This window comes from Diadema antillarum, unplaced genomic scaffold (assembly GCF_040938485.1).
Source record: "Diadema antillarum isolate AM-2024a unplaced genomic scaffold, OU_Dant_1.0 seq00000679_RagTag, whole genome shotgun sequence".
In the NCBI taxonomy this organism is placed as follows: domain Eukaryota; kingdom Metazoa; phylum Echinodermata; class Echinoidea; order Diadematoida; family Diadematidae; genus Diadema; species Diadema antillarum.
The window spans coordinates 119,849-141,036 of NW_027271584.1; the positions used below are offsets into that span (position 1 = coordinate 119,849).

The 21,188-nt window shown below is 38.3% G+C and overlaps 1 protein-coding gene across 2 annotated transcripts in view; it reads left to right on the top strand.

The window, feature by feature from the left end:
• The window catches only part of LOC139737071 (nucleolysin TIAR-like), a 57,836-nt gene extending 36,945 nt beyond the window's left edge, over positions 1-20,891 (top strand). For both annotated transcript variants that reach the window (XM_071647749.1, XM_071647750.1), the window contains 2 exons: positions 12,245-12,296; positions 20,653-20,891. In XM_071647749.1, the coding sequence (XP_071503850.1) occupies positions 12,245-12,296; positions 20,653-20,744 (144 nt within the window). In that variant the 3' untranslated portion in view covers positions 20,745-20,891. The remainder of the gene's footprint in view (positions 1-12,244; positions 12,297-20,652) is intronic.
• Positions 20,892-21,188: the final 297 nt, after the last annotated feature.

Here is a 21,188-nt window from a genome sequence, read left to right on the forward strand (position 1 = left end):
CATGTACATTTTTTTTTTGTATGTTTTAACTGATACAGATTTGTCCTATAATGCATTGCAATCTTTTGGTAAATCCTTTTTGCAACTGCACAGATGTTTTGTGTTGCAAATTGCTTTGATTGCTTTCAGAGTGGTGTTGGAGGTGAGTTTTCAACATGTGCTGGTATATCGAACATTCAAGCCGAGGTTTTTTTTTTTTCTTTCTTCTTCTTCAAATTAGCACTGCTTGTTGACGTTCAAACCACAAAGGGTTTTTAACAGTAGATTGACAATGACAAAAGCTCAGGAGCAGTTCAGGATTAATTCCATTTGAATACTCAGGTTAATACTTGTTATGGCCATCATGTTGCCATCAGATGTTTCGAACCATGATCCTAAACTTTAGCAAAGCACCTTGAGGAAGATCAGGAGATATAATACTCTGCACAAAACATATTTTACAAGGTAGTCCCCTTCTCCTATTGAAACAAACAAACAAACAAACAAACAAACAAACAAACAAACAAACAGACAAACAGACTTGGAAATCTGAAAGCGTCAGTGTGGCCATTCATATAAAGACAATGAAAAATCCTGACATTGTGGTGAAAGTTGCTTGGCGACTCTGCCAGAAGCCTCCAATTTAAAAACAAAAAACAAAACAAAACAAAACAAAACAAAAAAAACCGACAATGCTGTGAAAACTTGTAAACTGGAATGCAAGTTTTCTAAATCTGATCAAAGTTTGCTCACTTTATATTGACTTGCAGTGAGGGTCCTCACTGTAGAGATATCATGATTTTTGTCATGCAATTTCACTCCATTATATGTTTAAAATATTCCCCAAGGCCACACAGGATATGTGCTGTGAGCCTGCCAGGTTTTTGTTTGCAAAATGTGAAAGCTGAAGGTGCATGCAGGAGATTGGTGAGCAAGTTGCTTGTGTGCATAACTGTGGCAGATTTGCTTGTTTACTTGGTTTTTTTTTAAGCCTGAATGGGCCAGTCAGTATCACAGATTTTAATGTTGTGATACAAATTGTATTTCCCAGTATTAAAGGGAAAGCAAACCAAAAGAGCAATGTGGATTGAGTGAAAGCAGCAACATTAGTAGAAAACATCAATGAAAGTTTGAGGAAAATCAGACAATCGATGCAAAAAGTTATGAATTTTTTAAATTTTGGTATTGGAACCGCTGGATGAGGAGACTACTAGAGGTTTATGACAAATGAGTGGACAAGAATACAAAGAAAATATAAAGAAAATTCAACAAAAATTCACTTTTCTAGCATTATGAAAGAGCACTTGACTAAGCCGCTTTCAGAAAGCAGGGGGAATAATTGCTACCCTAACATATGTCAGTATCAAGTTGGTGGAGATTTTTAATTTCATGAAAATGAATTTTGTGGATTTTTCTTCAAAAAATCCTTAACTATTGCATCGATTGTCCGATTTTCCTCAAACTTTCACTGATATATTCTACTAATGTCGCTGCTTTCACTCAATCCACATTGCTCTTTGGGTTTGCGTTCCCTTTAAAGAATGAGACTAGAGCACTACTTCCCTCTACGAAGGGAGGGAGCTGCAATATCTCGGTGCAGAAGGGTAGTAGTTGGTTGTAATGTATGAAAGAGCTTGTGGTTTCACATCCAGTGTACCCAAACGGGGAAGCGAAAAAATGCCCAACCTCACAGGAAGCGGACACTTGATGACATTCAAAAGTAATTTTACTACATGTATGAGTGTCTCGTATAATGAATGAACATTGGCAGCATGCAACATTACACCTATCAAATGCCATTAACCATACACACATTTTGCAGGATAGAACCTTGATATGGAGCTTTCCCCATGTTTGTTTAGTAGAATTTGAACTTTTCGTGCAGTGTACAGAGAAGTGCTACAATGTGCAGGTCTACACACAACACACAATGGTCCATAATATGCATTCTTGTGTGCTGTCTTTGTTTGCGTCGGCCATTTGTTTTTATCGTACAGAGTCAATAGTGGACACATGGCCCTGTTCTCACCCATATCAGACATGGATACTTCTGTATAGTTTTTGCCAGAAAATGGTAATGGGAGTGAAAGGGACAATGGGGTAATCTGTGTCGTAGTATGATGGATTCTTACTGGATTTCCCTCTTAAAAAAAGCTCCCCCCCAAAAAAAAAAAAAAAAAAAAATACAACAACAACATTCACCCAACAACTACATAAAAACAACAAGACATACAAAGATGTCAAAGGCATAATTTACCATTTGCAGATGAAACAAAAACCCAGTATTAGTGCTTTAAAATGATTCTAAAATGTGAGTTAGGGATAGAAACAACCACTGTAAAAATTTGAATCCGTATTATTGATGTTATTGTTAAGTATTGTTGAATGCACAAAATGTGAACAATGATTATAATAAAAATGTTTCCAGGCTAAACCGTCTACCGTCATGGTTTATTGAGAAAAATACTGATATCTCCTTATATTTTAGGCTTTATTGTGAAAATTTTATAAGGTAGGATGTTTTGTGACACAATAGACCTACACATGTGCATCAAATGTGATATCTTAAACATTTTTTAAAATCACTGCTCCCAAAGGTAAACAGGACCTTTAAAGGTATAGCCTTCCACTGTAGTAAATACACAGGTTGATGAGCTGTAGTCCAGTCCAGTGTGTTACTAGTATTATCAGTGTTGGTGGATGCGAGTTATCCAGATAATGCACATGGGAGGTGAACATTCCTCTCTATGTCATCTGTTCCTAATACCATTGAGTGTATTGATGAGGAATTTTATCTGGGTGGCAGGCCTTGATATGTCTTATTTCTCTATGTTTTTAATATTTCTTATTTCTTTATGTATTAAAGGACAAGTTCACCTTCATAAACATAAGGATTGAGAGAATGTAGCAATATTAGTAGAACACATCACTGAAAGTTTGAGGAAAATCAGACAATCCGTTCAAAAGTTATGAATTTTTGAAGTTTTTGTGCAGTACCCGCTGGATGAGAAGACTACTGCAGTGTATGAATAACTTAGATGTCACATGCGTACAACAATATAAGGAAAATATAAAGAGAATTTCACAAAATTCCATCTTTTGAAAAAAGTACATATTCCCCTGACTCGTTACCGATAAATGTTATGGGTAATATTATTCCCCCTGCCTTTAGAAAGTCAATTGCTCTTTTATTATGCGAAAAAAGTGAAAATATGTTGAATTTTCTTTTATATTTTCTTTATACTGTTGTACGCATATGACTCACAAGCTGTAGTAGTCTCCTCATCCAGCGGTTCCAACACAAAAATTTAAAAAATTCATAACTTTTGCATCGATTGTCCAATTTTCCTCAAACTTTCACTGATGTGTTCTACTAATATTGTTGCATTTTCTCAATCCTTATGTTTATGAAGGTGAACTTGTCCTTTAAGGTAATAATCATATTTTCTTTTTTCTCTCTGAATCAGGCTTGCATTTTTTCATGATGACATTGATATTCTTTATTTCTCTGCTTTATTTATATTTCATGCATGAGTTTATATTTATGTACTCAGTCATTTGTCTATGTCATTTATTTCAGTTCAAACACAAACCCAAACTTTGCATTTCACAGGCCAGATTTCAAATTTGGCATTAAGCTTTTGTTAAGATTGGAGTGAAAATACCCATGGTTCAGCTTTGCCTGCCAAAACAAGCAAATATATAAACAGATAAAAGCATCAATACTTGATAGGAAATTTCTCGTTATCACTCTTCACGCCCATCAATATCTGTTTGCAAGGTAATGTCATGGCATCACATTGCAGGCACAATCACCTCATATTGCATCGAGTGGAGAAAGTCCTTGTCCACATGTGACATCCTCATCAATTTGCAGCTCCAATTGTTCTTATGATAATTACCAAGTCCAGCACAATGTTAACAGCGGTAGATTATGTATCTGTCAGCACTCTCCCATACTTTTCTCTCCCCCCCCCCCCCACCCCTCTTTGGCACAGTATTTACTTGCCTACAATCTTGTCAGATTTTCTTCCTTTGTTAGCTACATATAGACGCCAATGAGTAGCAAAGAGATCCCATGATGGTTTTTGTGTGTTTTTTTTTAACCCAAGTAAAATAAGAGGTATTGAATCAAGGCAAGTCGCTGTTGTAATGGAATGCAATTTCTTTGTTTGATTGCTTTTGAAATGTATGTAAACCGAATTGTAATAGAGCTTGCAGTGTTGGTAGAAATGAGGCGATAGCTTTTGGGAGTTTTGTCATCACCATCACTTAACTGAAGTACTGTATAGATTCTTCCATGGTATAAACATGGCGGTGGCCTGACTTTTTCATCATTTTAAGACACATGATACAAATTGTCTGTATGTCATTGTCACCATATGGATAAAGTCTGCATGGAATTAAACAGACTGTACCTGTATGTACTTGACTCCACTTCAAGTTTCCATTAGATGAGTTTTACTGAGAAAGGAGCTTTTGTTTGTTAAGATTTATGCTTAGATCAATCTCAGTCAGTGCATTTGTTCTTAGAGGAGAGCATATCAAATATAACCATCGTGTGATGAGAATGAAGAACAAGATACATTTATTGTGATGAAGAACTTTTGGAAATTTTTGTGACCTAATGTGGCTGACATTCCTGAATAATGCTCTTTACATTCTATAGTCTATGATAATCATATTCTATAGATATCATTTTTATCAAATCAAAAAGGAAAAGTCAATATGTAAATAGGTCATTTTTACAGGAGATATTGCTTACAAACATGATTGCCCAGTTTTACAATATAATATGTTTTGAAAAGTTGACTGAAAGTTTAGAATATGTTTTACAGAAGTATTATTAATAGCTGTGATGTACACGTAAATAACCACAAGTACTGGTAAATCATTGTACATTTGTACCTCATTCTGTAAATGTTTCAATTAGGCTTTCCACTTTTGACCTTGAGCTTTCTATGAAAAAGTGTTTGAAATCCATAGTAGTCCCGCATACCAGCATCTTTGTATTGACGTCAAGTTTATGGAAAATTTGACAGAACTTCACATTTGCCATTAAATTTATATTGCCACATCATGCTGTCACGTTTTACTAGCAACCATGAAAGTGTCATGGTTGTTGCATCCAGCTCCCGACCCATTTGTTTGATTTTTGTTTTTGTCTTTAGGTTTTAGTTTTTGAATGTAGGTGAGGTAGGATGGATGGCCCCCTCCATGGTGGTTTCCCCATGATATGAACAGAAAAAAAAGGAGAAGAAATCAATGGAGAATTTATGGGTCGGGATGATCATTTTGCTTTGAGCTGTGTTTGCAAGCAATTCCAGTCATCTGGGGCTATTTGCCTCCATTACTCTGTGAATGATCAATATTTCAGTGATGCAAGTTTTTGTGTGCCTCTCCTGCTGCCTGAGCGAGAATCTGTCTAGTGAAGCGTGAAAAGGAATTGTCATTGTAAAAATCTTGATATCTGCACAATCAGTGGAACGGAGAAGAACAAAAAGCCATCAAATCCTTTTGAATGACAGAGGCAGAGACTACTGGAGAGTGCATACATGTATACCATTACCTATATTTTTGTATATGTATGGTGCATGCATGTATGCACACATGCACACAAGGATGTATTGTTTAGCTTTGCAGATTTATAGAAGTCTACGAATATAAAGATTCTGGACATTCAATTAGGCTTTATAGAACAGATAACACACGCATGAATGTGTACATTTTATACATACATGCAAGTGTGTATCATTGTTCAAGTAGTTGACCAATTTATGACCATGGTGCTAGAAATGTGAGCAGTCTTGATATATATATAGTAGCATGGGATGTGGACGAATCATTAGCCAAGAATTAGAAAGACATCAGTACACCACCAATCTATTGATTCAGCTTGTGTCCCTGCAGTTTCTAAGCTGATAATGAATGCCCTTTTCGGTAAAGTGTATGGTGGTAGTCTTGTATAAAAAATCATGACAAGAAAAAGGAAATATGTTATATGAATGTCTGGGCTCTTTGTGTGTAAAGGGTATGTGTGTGATGTTAGATATGTTCATCACTTTTGTTGGTTCATTTTCTTGTGAGAATGCGCACCCAAGTTTATTCCCAGTGCGCCAGGAACGGCGGCGCTGGTGGAGGCGGCGCAAACTGCTGGTAGTCAAGTCAGAAAGCCGTGCACGGCGATGAGGCAGGAATAATGGATATCAGCACTTAGTCATTTTTAATAAATTACGTGCTTTGTCGGGGTTGGTGCTCTCCAGGAGAGGGAGATAATAGGACTCCAGTGGCTGTCACGTCATTGTTCTTTTCCCATCAATAATTCAGAGCGTAATGAATTAAAGGAATTACTGCAATGGAATTGTCCATGGCGGTTGAAAACGTATCCGTGTGATTGCCCATCTCCTACCTCCTACAATATGCAACAGGATGCCCATTTGCACTGGCAAAAAAAAAATATGCAAAAAATATGATCCCCCCCTCCAAAAAAAAAAAAAAAAAAAAAAAAGATGACAAGTCGATCTTTGGATTTGCAGTTTACACTGGCAGAAAAACATAAACCTTTTGGCTTGTTTGCTGTCAATTTTTTGTTCTTTTTGCCTGGTACAATGTGAGTATGCTCTCCACCACTTGCTCATGTGGCAGGGTGCGTGGAACCCTCAATTCCACGTGTCGGTGCAGGATGTGAACCAAAGGAACCGTTCTTGTAACCTCCTTGCATGAACCGAAGTGGGTATTAGCACGTGACCCTTTTCATGTCATGAAGAATGGCAGAAGATTGGAGGATTTTCAGGTTTGGGCCAAATTTTCACATTATCAACTTCTTGAAAATGCATGGCCAGATTTTCAGCAAACTTGGAAAGTAGGGTCGTTAGAAGGATGAAATAAATATTTATATAAATGGACAGGATGCCCACTCTGGGGACTCCAAGATGAGGCCCAGAACATCTAAATTAGGGAATCTTAAAGGACAAGTCCACCTTCATATACATAAGGATTGAGAGAATGCAGCAATATTGGTAGAACACATCAGTGAAAGTTTGAGCAAAATTGGACAATCCGTTCAAAAGTTACGAATATTTTAAGTATCTGCGCAGTCACTGCTGGATGAGGAGACTACTACAGTATATGATGTCACATGCGTACAACTATATACGGAAAATATAAAGAGAATTTCACAAAACTTTACTTTTTGAGTAAGGTACACATTTCTTCGACTTGCTACTGACGTATGTTAAGGGTAATATTATTCCCCCTGCCTTCTGAAAGAGAGAAGTCGAGTGTTCTTTTGTTATGCGAGAAAAATGGAAATATGTTGAATTTTCTTTATTCTTTCTTTATATTGTTGTACTCATGTGACATCACAAGCTTTAGTAGTCTTTTCATCCAGCCGTGACTGAGCAGAAACTTCAAAAATTCATAACTTTTTAAAGGATTGTCCGATTTTGTTCAAACTCTCACTGATGTGTTCTACTAATATTGCTGCATTCACTCAACCCACATGTCTATGAAGGTGAACTTGTCCTTTAAAAAAATGCTCTGAGTAAACACAGTGTACATATAATTTGTGAGTGTACTTTTGGCTTGCTCTCGACAGATCTTCCTTTTCTTAACCTTGTAGCCTAAAAGCGCCATGAGCATCTTTTTGATAGAAGGCCCTTGAAGCATCCTCCCAAGTTTGCTATGCTCTTCTTGGGTATTGATAGTCTGCAAAAAGTGTGGATGGTTAACTTGCAAGACTCAGGTGAACGAAAGACCCCTGGGTCTCTTGTTTAACATGGGTATTTTACCAAATGCAAGAGGAATTGCCTACCAACTTCCACTGAAGGACTGAGATGCAGGTAAAAAACTGGGTTTTCGGTTGCTTTGTATATGCTTTATTTACAAAAGGTATACCAGTTTATAACTGCACCAGAGTCCATGAAATAACACTATATCAGATGATACAATCAAACATATTTACTCCCATGACCATCTTTACTTCATGCCTGTCCGATTTTGCCTAAAATTTCTTCACTTTGTGGTATGGTCTTCTTCAATTTTTTGAAGAGATTTTTTGTCCCAGGGGTAATTTACGGTCAATGGACATTTGACATCTCAGAGAGCCATTTCGATTCAATTTCACAGGGCTGCATGTTGGCTTAGCCCCCTTCCGATTTATCATGGGAATTTGAGTCTTCTCTTTCTTTTTCGATGAAATAGAATGTTTCCGCAAACCATGCATCAACAGGCTCCTAGGAATGGAACCTACTTTAAAAAAAAAAGATAAAAGTACAGGAATTGAAAATGTATATCAGGGAAGACAGGTTTACTCATTTTGCCTAGCAAGTGCATTGTTGTGGTTCAAGGTGCTTGGGTGATGAAACGGATGTTCTTTCCTTTCCTTTCATGGTTGGATGATCTCGATATATTCCAGGAGAGTGCATCGTGACCTGGGAAATGGGGGAAAAATGGCAAATAACAAGGTCGTCATCTTGTTAGCATGTTGCACATTGCACTTGCATGTTACTTGCCCAACAGCAAGTATTTGTGGCCTTGGACAAGTGAGCATGTATTGTTGTAACCATGGCGGGGCAGTGCAGTGATCATCTCTCTACTCTCACTGTGATAATTGAAGTCAAATTTCACTCTTCATTTGAGTATGCATTCAGTCACTCTTTCATTCGTTAATTCATTATTTCATTCATTCCTGTATTCACGAAGTCCTACTGGATAACATAACATGGAAATGAGAGACACTGAATTTAATAGCAGCTCGTAGTACCTTGCGCATTGTATGTGTTGCAAAAGAAAATGTAGTAGTCCTGCCACCATACCCAAGCCTACCAGCCTGGGCATTGTTTGGACTTGGTCCAGAAAGAGAGCGGGCAGAAAAGCATAAATTCACAAATATCATGGTCCTACAAGGTGGTCATGAATGTTTATCCCTCCTGCCCCCACCCCTACTCCCAAATAACTTGTTGACTAAAAAGAAATAGGATCACCTTGGCAGTTTATAGAATTTTGATATCAGGAAATGTAACAAGAACTGCAAGCAAAGCTAAACTTGCATGGGATGAGTTGTTGCATGCCAACAACCAGAGACTAAGCAGTGATTTTATAAGCAATGGAATCATGGCTATAAACATCCATATTTGGTTGGGGGGGGGGGGGGGGGGGGGGGGCTACACTGCATTGTGTTAACTCTGTATAAGTGAATCATGTGTGAAATCACCCCAGGGAAGAGCACATGCACAACACACACAGCCAGCCGTGCAAGAAGCAACTAGTGCTAATTCATGTTCAAGCACCAGTGATTGTCTTGAATGGGGAGCCATGCTAGGCACACATGGGGGGGGGGGGGGGGGGGGGAGCAGAAATAAGGTGTCTAGGGCTTGACCTTGGGAAGAGACAGCCCTTGTATAACAGGTTCTAAATAGTGCACTATAGTGTATATAGATACATGAATATACCTGGTATATGGAAGCCACCTGATGATTGGGGGGGGGGGGGGGGGTCAACTTTATGAAGTTCTACGGTCCAGCTAGTATGTTTTTTCTTACCAAAAAAATGCAAAATATTTTTCTCATTTTGTTTGTTTTTTTCTAGCATATCTAATGAACACAAAGTTTTTATCTTGATGCAGAAATATTATGAGCTTTTCTTTCATATTTATTTATTTTTTCTTACTGTGCATAGTAAGTTTGTCGAGAACCTGAGGTAAGTAGCCCGATAGCTGGACCCAAGTTAGGATGAATGTAGAATGGTTAGTGAAATATGGATAAATAGAAGATGATGTTGCAGGAATTTAAATTCCTCTGATGACCCAATAACCACTTTTCCACCCATTTGTTCATACACTGTGCTTTCAAAAATATTGGAATCCAGCTTGAATGCAGTAGTTGTTTCTTTGTCAGGCAATCCTCTAGCAGCCTGTCTGATTGACAGGAACAACATACATTATGAAGACATGCATAAAATTTACAATTGTTGAAGGGATCGTACAGTTTTAGTTTAAACCTAATTTCAGGTTTCTAACCTTTTTTTTGTGTGAAATAATGAGAAACCTCTTATGAAATATGGAAGAACATGTAATTCTATGAGGAATTCAACATTTATTTGATGAAAATTGGTTTCGAAATGGCTGAGATATCCAAAAAAGAGTGATTCTAATAAAGTGTGGGACCCACACTTTATTACGATCACTTTGTTTTACTTTGTTTTTGGATGTTTCAGTCATTCCAAACCCGATTTTCATCAAATAAACTTTGAATTCCTCTTAAAATGGTATGCTCTGTACTATATCATAAGTGTTTTCTTGGTATCTCGCAAAAAGTTAAAAGCCCAATTCTCATCTCCACCGATAGTGTACCATCCCTTTAAAGTGGTCTTGAACAGCCACATGGCAACATCACATTCAAACATTATTTTCAATTCAGTTCAATTCAATTTCAATTTCAATTTCAATTTATTTTTACATATCTCATGAAAATGGCACAGAAAAAATATTATTATATACTACCAAAATTACAAAACATAAATCAGGTGAAACTTAGAATAAATGTACAACAGTTTGTCTCAATATACAAAGATTTGTTTACAGTAGTGTTGGGCTCTGTTAAAAGAATGAGAAATATGATGGATCCTACGTAAAAGAAACTTGTTCAGTTGTAGGTCCCAGAATCAAATCAGATATGCGATATATCAGATATTATACGTGTTATGAAGTACATGTATACATGTATAAAACAAAACCAAAGCCTAAATATTAGCAATAACGTAGAACTCATCTGTGAAAATTTGAGAAAATCAGACGATCGTTTTAAGAGTTAGGAATTTGTAAAGTTCTTGCGCTGTCATTGCAGGATAATTAGTCTGCTGCACTTCATAACATTTTGGACCAAAATACTAACAAAATATAAAGAAAATTCAAAATAATTTCACTTCCTAGCATGATAAAAGAGCAATTGACTTACCTCTTTCAGAAAGCAGAGAAAATGCTATTACCCTTAACGTACACATGTCATTGACGAGTCTACAGAATGTGTATTTTTCATAGAAAATGAAATTTTGTGAAACTCCTCCTTATATTTTTTTTTTTTGTATTGTAGTCCCAAATGATGTCATATAGTGTCACCTTATTCAGCGATGATGGCACCAAAAGTTTTAAAATGTATAACTTTGAATCAATTGTGTGATTTTCCTCAAGCTTTCACTGATGTCTTTATACTAAATTGTTGCTTTTGACTCAATCCACATTTATGTTTGGGCTTTGGTTTCCTTTAAGCATACAATTATACAACTTTGTATCTGTATGTATCCGTGGTGTGTGGGAGTGTGCCGTCTGGAAATTTGGTGATGATGGGGAGGAGTCTAGTATGACTTTGTGAGCATGTGTTTTCATACAATCTGTGGTCATGAATGTGTGGCGTTTCCAAGTGAATGCATGAGTAAGTGTCATCCGTGCCATGCTATTGCGGGGCGATGAAGGATTCGCAAAGTGAGATCCTTGACAATAGAGCTGTTGTACAGTGTAAGTGATGTAGGCAAGTGGAATGAGATGCGCATCTCATTATGTGATGATGAGACCACTTGCCACAGCTGAATGGGCCCCATCGAGCCCAATGTCCACCCCCCCCCCCATGTGTTCAGTTTATTGTCTAGTCAAGAGAGTAGAGAGATTGTAGATGTGAAATGATCTGTTTATCTCAGTCTCTGTCTCTCTTCCTGTCATTCTTCCAGACATGTTTGTACCTTTCACTGCGTTCAGCTTTAATTCTTGATATTACGCTTTTCTTCTGCGTCATATTGCTGTGCAAGCACTCTAATTTATGTTGGTATTTTGCCAAGCCTGACTCTTCCGAGTTCAGTTTTGACAAGAATGCTATTAATCCTGCGGTGTTCCTCACAGAATTATCGTAATTGTTGTTAAAACATGTTATAGTCTCATTTCTCGTCATGAATCCTGTCACTAAACAATATTTCTTTATACCATTTGGAGTGCTGTAAGATATAAATTATACATAGATGAACAAGCTAATTTCTTTGTTTATTTCCAGTGAAAAGCATCGTGTAGAAACTAATCTCTCTCTTTTTTTTATTGACAAGAGTGCTTTTTGATGATTTTAGGATCTAGCTATCTAATTTTTCATATCATATTATGGGGCAGGGGGAAGTAAAGTATGGATACACCTTTGTGAATACTCCTTTTCCTGGTCGAACCCTGCGTTTTGTGTGAAGCTGACTCTCAATATTTCTCTTTCTGTTTCTTTCTATCATCTTCCAGCCAATCAAAGTAAACTGGGCTACGACACAAGGCTCAAGGAAAGACACAACACGTAAGTATACAATCTTTGCATGGATGCCTTCCATGTGAATCCACTGAGACGCTTTCATCTTCTTCAGCTACGACGATCCACAGAATGTAGATCTTGCAGATGTTATGATGAAATGTAAAGGACTTGAAGTGGGATGAAAATGAGATCATGAAGTTGAGTTGAAAGCAAGTGATTTTTTTTTTTTTAATGAAAACATAAACCTAGGTAGTAGAAGAAATTTGATATGGATGTGATTAATTTAGAATGCACTTGTAAATTAATGTTTTGAATGAATTCTGTTGATGTTGCTTTGATACATATATTTTCTTCAAGTGGTGTAAAAGAAAATTAATGAATGGAAAGGTTTGTCAGTGAATGTTCAGACACCTCGAGATCATCTTTTGAGTGTGTGACAATTTTGTCACTCGTGTTGCAGTTTTCATCTAATTTTAACTGAGGAAGACAACAACTTTTTTTCATTTTTTAGTTTTTGCTTTTTTTTTGTTTTTAAATCAGTACCCCAGCAGACGTTTGTAAAATCGAGCTGAGCAGTCTCAGTTTAGATAAATGACCATGGACTCCCAACTTGAGGTTCTTGGTTCAAGTCCCCAAGCTGCGACAGTTGTACCCCGAGCCTAGGTACCTTATCCTTATTGACTGGTCCCTTGGACGGGACTCAACAACGATCAGTCCACTGGTAGAATGAGCAGTTGACCGATTCCTGAGTTGCCACATGAAATAAATCTAAACACATCACCCGATCAATCAGTGGGTGCTTTTATTTACTCACTTCTGGTTTAGAATTAAGGTTTCCAAACAACTTTCAGGGAGATTTGAGCAGTTGATATATGCAAAATTTTCATTTTAGGGTCAGAAAAATCCTTTCTGAAATGCCGAAAAAAGTGCAATCTCAAACGTGTTCTAGCCAGATACACATGTCTGTAGGGATGTAAAATGCAAAGTTGTGAAACGAGTTTATATCTTGGACCTACCCGTGCAAACTACACAATTTCTGCTCCTTGGATCAAACAGCGCAGTGGAGCTGCGCAGTGACAAGGAGTTCCACTCAACTCACAGGAGAAATGATGAATGGCAACAACTCGAGAAATGCGATCTGAAATGCCTTTGGAAACATGTTTTGATAATGGGTATTGAAACGTGTTTCAAACATGGGAAAGATGAAAAAATGCAGCCTTTGAGAAAATGTTACCAAACTTGCAGTGGTGTTAAGTCCCACAAGAGAATGTAAAAAGCCTCTTTGATTCACAAAGTACTCATGCCTATAATTGAAATGGGTACAACACATGGCCATCTCTGTGATTACTCTCTGGACCATCCCCATTTTGGATGTGACTGAAAGTTGGCAGGTCTGCCTTTACGGCTGAGTTTCATATCATGTTCCATAGATATGATGTCATGTGGGTTACCATGTTACTTGACATTCAAATGGTCTGAACATTTTGAATATTTGTTAGGAATTAATTAGTCTGTCACTGAGCCATTGATTTTTTATGTAGCTCGTGTTTAAATGAAATGCACAACATGTATGTCTTGGTCGGGTGCCAGTCGCCTTTGAATTAATGCATAAAGCAGCAGTCAATCTCTGCCATGCATTACTTTTGATGGTAGGCTGGGGAAGAGGGAGGGATGGGTGGTTATAGACTGAAGAGCAATCAATACCTGCACAGATTTATAGAGAACGAAACAAGATACTGAATTTCCTTCAATGTGGCCAACTTTGATATGGGTTGTACCAGCATTATTCATAGATCGCAAGGGGAAAAGAGAAGGGGAGGGTGGGTGGGAAGGGGGGGGGGGGATTGAAGGGGAGAGACAAGGGGAATATACAAGAAACTAGAGGAAACAATTGTGGCTGCATGCAAATTTTCTATCAAGCCAATGTGGACACCATCCCCAGAGAAAGCGGCTTAGTGGGCAGAAAGCCTGGCTTAGCTGTTTTCTGTAGGACAGGAAGGACACCAGGAAAATCATGAATTAGGGATACAGTTAGTGTGTGCATGATTTTGTTTGATATCATTTCTTATCCACTTTGTTTTTTAATGTTTCATAGAATCTCAGTTTTAGTTCTAGCATCAAGTTGATATGTATGAAACACAAAGGGCTATTAAATGTGAGGAGGATTTGGGCTATTGGCTATGGATGGAAGTTTGGATCTGTGATGTATACAAATGTGTGTGTGTACCTGTATCTGTTTGTGCTTTTTCTCTCTTTCTGTGCTTTTTATCTCTTTCTGTGCTGATGACATTAAGCACGGGCCACAAAGAAGTGCAATACAGGTATGCTCAGATTCAAATCTCAGAGCAGGACATAGTAAAGGATGGTGAGAGGATAAGACCCAGAGTCTGTAAGGGCATTGTAATAAAAGGAAGCACTTTTCTGGTTGCCATAATGATGGCTTTTTGGGCAAGCACTGTCTAACAGAGAAATGCCATGTGAGTCATTCTGCTAGCCCTTCTGTTATAGCTAGATTTCTGTTGCCTTGGGCATGTGGGTTTGTAGTACCATGGTCCAATGGTCATAAAATTCAATAGGTGATTGGTATAAACACAATACTGACTACAGCATACAGAATGATTGTAGCATCGGCAGAATGGAAAAGGTGACCATTTGTTGGCCAATTCATGCACACTCTGGAAATGACAAATAATTGATGCTTAAAACTTGGCACAAAAACCAGTCATTATTTGCATGAGGATACAAAATTCACTGATTAATGTGATCCATGTCCCCATAAAAAAAGTTGGTTGATTTTGATTTTTTTTTTAAAACCTTTCACAATAATATGCCTTATGTAGTGTGCATAGACAGCATATATTTGAAGAAAAAAAAAAGTGATGCCGTAAACCACAAAATGCCCACGAAGGCTGAGATAAGGGTGTCTTGGGTTCTATCAGCTCAGGTCATTTTTTTAGACATGCGCAGTTCAGATAATATAATTATGTACATATATGAAAATGCATCACTTGTTTTCCAGTGAGGCCCTCCCCTCCCCCCCCCCCCCCCATGTGACTGGGGGTGAAGAAAAGGATAACAATCCTATGTATAGAGACGTAATGATCATAGTATAATGTTTTTGTAGGGAAAATTGTCAATTCATGCATTTATTCCTTATCCAAGATTAATCAAAATTCAGATCAACACTACAAGTTCAAAACCTTCAAGCCACACAAGTTATATGGCCCTTTCAGATGAGAAAATATTATGATTATAAGGGAAGAAAAGAAATTCTGTAAGTTTGTGAGCTGACCTGGTCACTTTGAAACTACTAGGTACACAGTCCTACACATTTCTATTCCCTTTCCTGAAGGGTGCCGTAGTTATTGTTTTAGTATTTCTCATGCCCCAGGCAACAGAGACATTGAAGCGGATATTTGGGAATCATCAGGAATATTATTTGGCCAAGAATTATTATTTTGCGTACACTTCATAAGGTTAGTGGCAGTGCATTCACACTGCCGAACAGAATGGACAAATACCCCCCCAAATCTGAAATGTTGTATGTCTTTATCAGGAAATCATGGGGCTCTAGACTGTTTCGTATGTGTGCTTTGTCTGTAGATATGGTGGCATTTTTGTCTTCCATTTTCGTATAAGCTCCTACACAAAGGGTGTAGCCCCCTTTCAATGACACTGGTGTGAAATAAAGATAATGATGTGGTTTTGTGAAATAGAGAGGACGGGGCATTGTCAGTGCAGTTTAGACCGAGTCATTTAGGGATAATTCCCTTTGGTGCAGTGGATTTTCAAGGCTCTTCAGGTCTGTGTGGTCGGTTGCATTTTAGTTTCGTTGTTAAAGTTATCCTCTACCATGTTACGCAGGATGTTTATTTCTGTCCTCCCTCTCTCTTTCTGTCTCTCTGCTCTCGAACAAACATTGTTACCACATCTGACTGGGGTCTGTACGACAGATTGCTTTTTGAATGATTTTTTAATTTTTTGCTGTGAAAAAGAATTACAGCCATGGTCTGAAAGAAAGGCTATCATATCGATGTATATATTTCTATATGCCGTCGGTGTGTGCAGAAGGTTGTATGCCACTCGCTGTACTCAGAGACACATGCTGTCCTTAATGGCACTTCTCTTGATGGGATGTAATTTACAAATTACATTTGAGTAATCAGGCCCCGATCTCGTTGTCGTCGCAGGCCGCGGCTGGCCATAACAAATCGTGTCGTCGGCATATCATTGACTCGTCTTTGTTGCAATATCTGTTTTCAGCCCGGCCACTGCCTCCCCAGCATCTGGGCCAGGTGTAGAACAAGGCTCGGACATGAAAGAGGAGAAGGGTTCTGTCACGCATGATGCACAGCCCCAGTATACTCCAGTAGTTTACTTTGCACATGTTACCAGAGACTCCAACTCTCCCACTTCCGACGGGAGATCTCCCGCCGAAAACCCATTTTTGCAAAATCTCCTGTTCTCCCGCTTGAGATTTAATTTCTCCCACTTGAAATGATCTCTTACTAAGTGTCTTTGTATGTTGAAAAACAAGCCTTAGGCTGTGTTTGTGCTTCCCCTTTTAGGGCCTGAATCAGCGTTTTGATACGCATTTAGTTCCAAATGCGGTTGCGTCCTTGCTCGTTTTGATATAAACGCTGTTTCAAAATGTCGTTTCAAAATGCATAAAAACGTGCGTTTACGATCGGCGTTTCTGACTAATCATGTTTGAAGGGGAAGCATAAACGCAACTCACATCACATACGCGTTTAAATGATGTCACCTCCATTGCCTTTCCGGTTCACTTGAAATTCGCGTGCTAGGTCAGCCGACCTTTCGATTACTGTTGTACTGTGCTGCGAAACACAATTTGTAGGTGCTGATCCCTCGAGCTCCCTGTTGGTACATTACTGTACATGGTGACAGCCATTATTATTAAATAATGCATGAAGAGCTCACAACATATCATACATTTTGATTTGTTAGCAATTTGTCGATGAAATAAATACTTGTATTTCCTATCATTGCTTACAGTTCATGTTCGTGTGTATTGGTAAAGCAATCGAAATTATATTAGACATGCTATGGAACATGAGCAATACACACTCAGGCCAGAACTTCAAAAAAAAAAAAGCGCCCCAATTTGACCTGCCTCTGCTGAGGTCAGTGAAGTAATATTGCAAACGCTCTTTCCAAGGTCGAAGAAGCGAGCATAGACAGTGCTCCCGTGAACGGCGTTTTGAATCAGCGTTTTGAATCAGTGTTTCAAAACGCTGATTCTGCCTTCGTAAATTGAGCATAAACACACCCTTAGATAGCACGAGATAACATCTAGAACCCTAGAGCTGGACCCCGGCCACAAGGAACTTCGCGCTTCGCGCACATCAAGTTGGAGTCTCCCGTTTGCTAGGGGTTTCAGGCGGGAAAATCTCCAGATCAGAAGGTGCTTGGGGTTGGAGTCTCTGGGCCGAATGCATAAACGCTAGCAATTGCTTGTGCTAGCCTTTTACTCGAATCCATATGCATAAAAACAAGCAATTGCTTGCAAGCAGAAGCTTTTGCTAGCAAGCACAAGCTATTGCTTGCTGCCCGCAAGCAATTGCTTAGAGACCAAGCATTTGCTGAAAAACGTATGCATAAAACATACCATTTGCTAGTTATTGCTAGCAATTGCTTACGATTTTCCAAGCTCTGTAAAATGAGCATGAGCTTTTGCTTAACCGGAACGTTCCCTTTTAAGTATCATTTTCATATTTATGAAAGAAAGACCACACTTGTGAAGGAGTGGTATAAATCTACAAGAAATTACTCATAAGTAGTGTAAGAAACTTTTTCATTTCAACAACGAGAATGTCCGGTGGTTATCACGCAAAATGTGATGAAAAACAGGTAGGATGTCTGACTTCGGTGGAGAGCGAGGAGACCTCTCTCCACGTGCGATCTGACAGATCCGGGCTGCTGTAAGCTGCAGTGATGGGAATCAGCCAGTAATACGTGTGTGTGTATAGATGTGTGTGTATGTGTCTGTGTGTGCATTTCATAGCTCTTCTGCTATGTCAGGAAATGTTTCCACACACACATGCCCTTTCAAATACATGCTGCCACACTCGCCTTTGTTCTTGTGTTCGCACAGGCGTGACATCCCTTTTGTTGAAAACGCAAGCAATTGCTTGTGCGGGGCAAGCAAAAGGTATTGGCATAAGCAAAAGATTATGCATATGGATTTAAGCAATTGCTTGAGCTAGACCTTTTGCTAGACGAGCTTGTGCTTTTGCTTGAAGCAATTGCTTACAAGCAATTGCTTGTTTTATGCATTCGGCCCATTGTGTTACATGTTTTTCATTGTGAGCTTTGAAAGACAAGTTGTTCCATGAGATAGAATGCTGTAAAACTGGACATTTTCGCGCATTTCGTGCAGCCAAAAACTATTGCAAAAAAAGCATGCAAATATTTTTGCTTACCACACATTCCAATGAGTAATGTCTTGATTCCGCAAAATGGAAAAAAAAGTAAAAAACATGCGAAATTCATCTTACCCGGCCGAGTGCGGAAAGTTGCTTGTGCTGAATTATCCACATTAACAGGATATGCCGGAAATATGTGATGTACACCCTCAGTGGGCTACGATTAGTTTCTATGAGGTGAGAGTTAAGAATAACATGGACAGAGTGGTGATGTTAATCATCATATTGTGAGAAACCATGCCCATGTTCATTGCAGAATGTGTGTTATGCCTAGAATGAAACATAATGTACCACAAACTCAATGAATTAGAGAAGGATTTCCTCGCTGAAAATATGGTAAAGCTGAGGTACGTCTAACGAGAAGGAGTGTTACGTGCACAATATGTGCAACAACCTGTGTGTACTAATCTCACAGGAAGGTAAAACTGAAGTCTGAAAAAAAGGGGGAAAATTGTCTTTGTCTTTGTTTAGTAGAGAGGACTTACCCATCTTTTGAAGGCAATAACTTCTACTCATAAGGTATATTATGGCAGAGCATAGTGAATTATTCATGATCACTTTCAGCAGTTTCCATGACAACGTCAGGCTTCTGTAAGGTTACTGAAACACAGAGGCCACGTTACATAGCTTGATAACAAAGCTTTTGCTGTCTTTTTTTCCTACAGTATCTTGTTCACTTTGTGTACTACACAGAACTGTGAGAATTCGCAAGTGTATTTGTGTGTGTGTGTGTGTGTGTGTGTGTGTGTGTGTGTGTGTGTGTGTGTGTGTGCGTGTGTGTCTATGAGTGTGTCTTAGCATATTTGTTAAGACTTCTTTATTATAACTTTTTACTGGGGCAGTTTTCCTTCTTTTTCTTTTTTTTCCCCCCTGCTGAGTGATTTCTACCCTTGTTTTGTTTTGAGTGTGCTATATATGCCATATATTTTGTGGGGTTTTATTTTCATGAATTTCATGATTCAGGTGCTATTCCTGAATTTGATTAATAATAATTGATAATAACTCTGGTCTTGACATTGATGCGACATGCATGCAGACTTTTTTCCATTCATTGCTATACTCCATGATCGCAAATTCATGGACATACGTACTAGAGCAGGATTCGAACTTGCGACCTCCCGATTACTGGACAGGCATCTTATCCACTGATCAGGAGGTGGTAGGTTTGAATCCTGCTCAAGTATGTAAACTCATGATTTTTCTTTTTTTTTATTGTCATGACTACTACTAGAACACTGATCAATGCAGTGCTTATTTATAAATGTCAGTGTAAAGCAATTTGTCAATCAGTTTCAGTAAAAACAACTCAAATTTTATCAATTCGAGTAAGATGGCAGGCTTTAGCCCACGTTAACCCGTTTTAGGATGAGTCGCGAGTATACTCGGGCGGCGTCTATGGGAAATGTGTGTTGTAGCAAAGTCAAACCGTCCTCAATGGGTTAAAAGTCAGTGCTCTCAGGGCAAAAAAAAAGAAGTTGCTTTTCCTTGTTTGGTTTTACTGCTTGCAAGAATTTCATGCATTTGAACTGTAAAATCAGTTGGGTACATGAATGTAACACCCCAGTGAAGTATAGCACTGGTCTTCACTCACTAGGTATAAATATATAATACATGTATATGTTTATCTCTCATTTAATAGGTCTTTTTAATTGATGCAACTGATAACATTTTATTTTCCCTCATTGCTCCATTGAAGACAGCCAGATTCAGTATTGGATGTACCATTGCCAGATTTTCAAACTGATTTGTCATCAAGGTTTGTTTCTGCTGGTATCTCACATTTACGCAGTGATTTCAGTGATCAGCCGATCTCCACCAAAATAGTATGGTCATGTAGTTTAGTAATATAGTAGTAGTAGTATGTGGTTTATATCAGTTCTACAGCTTGCGACTGAATGTCACAATTTTGCAACCGATTTCTCTCCATTGTCCATCTTTTTTTTTCCAACTCACAGACCACCATCATGTATTTGTGGGAGACCTGGTGCCCGACATGAAGACGGCGGAACTGAAGGCCCTGTTTGACAAATACGGAAACGTCACGTAAGTCTCATTTTTTGCGGCAATCTCTTGTGCGTAGAGTGCTTTATCCAAATCAGCTACACATATCATTGATTGGTCAATACTCGTATTTTGTCAGGGTGGACAATTATGCATAAATATAGGATGAAATCCCATTCACATAAATCTTTAATACCAGTTGTGCTTTCAAAGCATTTAATGATTTTTTTCCAGGTATACTCTTTTCCCCTGATTATACCAACCCCTCTAACTAATCTTGATTTTGCTGTCATGTATGTTTCATATACCAAATGTAATTAGAATTGATATATTTCAGTGCCAACTTGTTACCCATTTTTTGTTGTGGCATAAAGTAATGTTCCTAGTGGTGTCATGTCAGGCAAGCCATTGCTGTAGGCTTGATTTGCATGAATGAAACCAGATATTGGCTTTTGCAATACAGTGGAGCTACAATTATATGGTCTTGCAG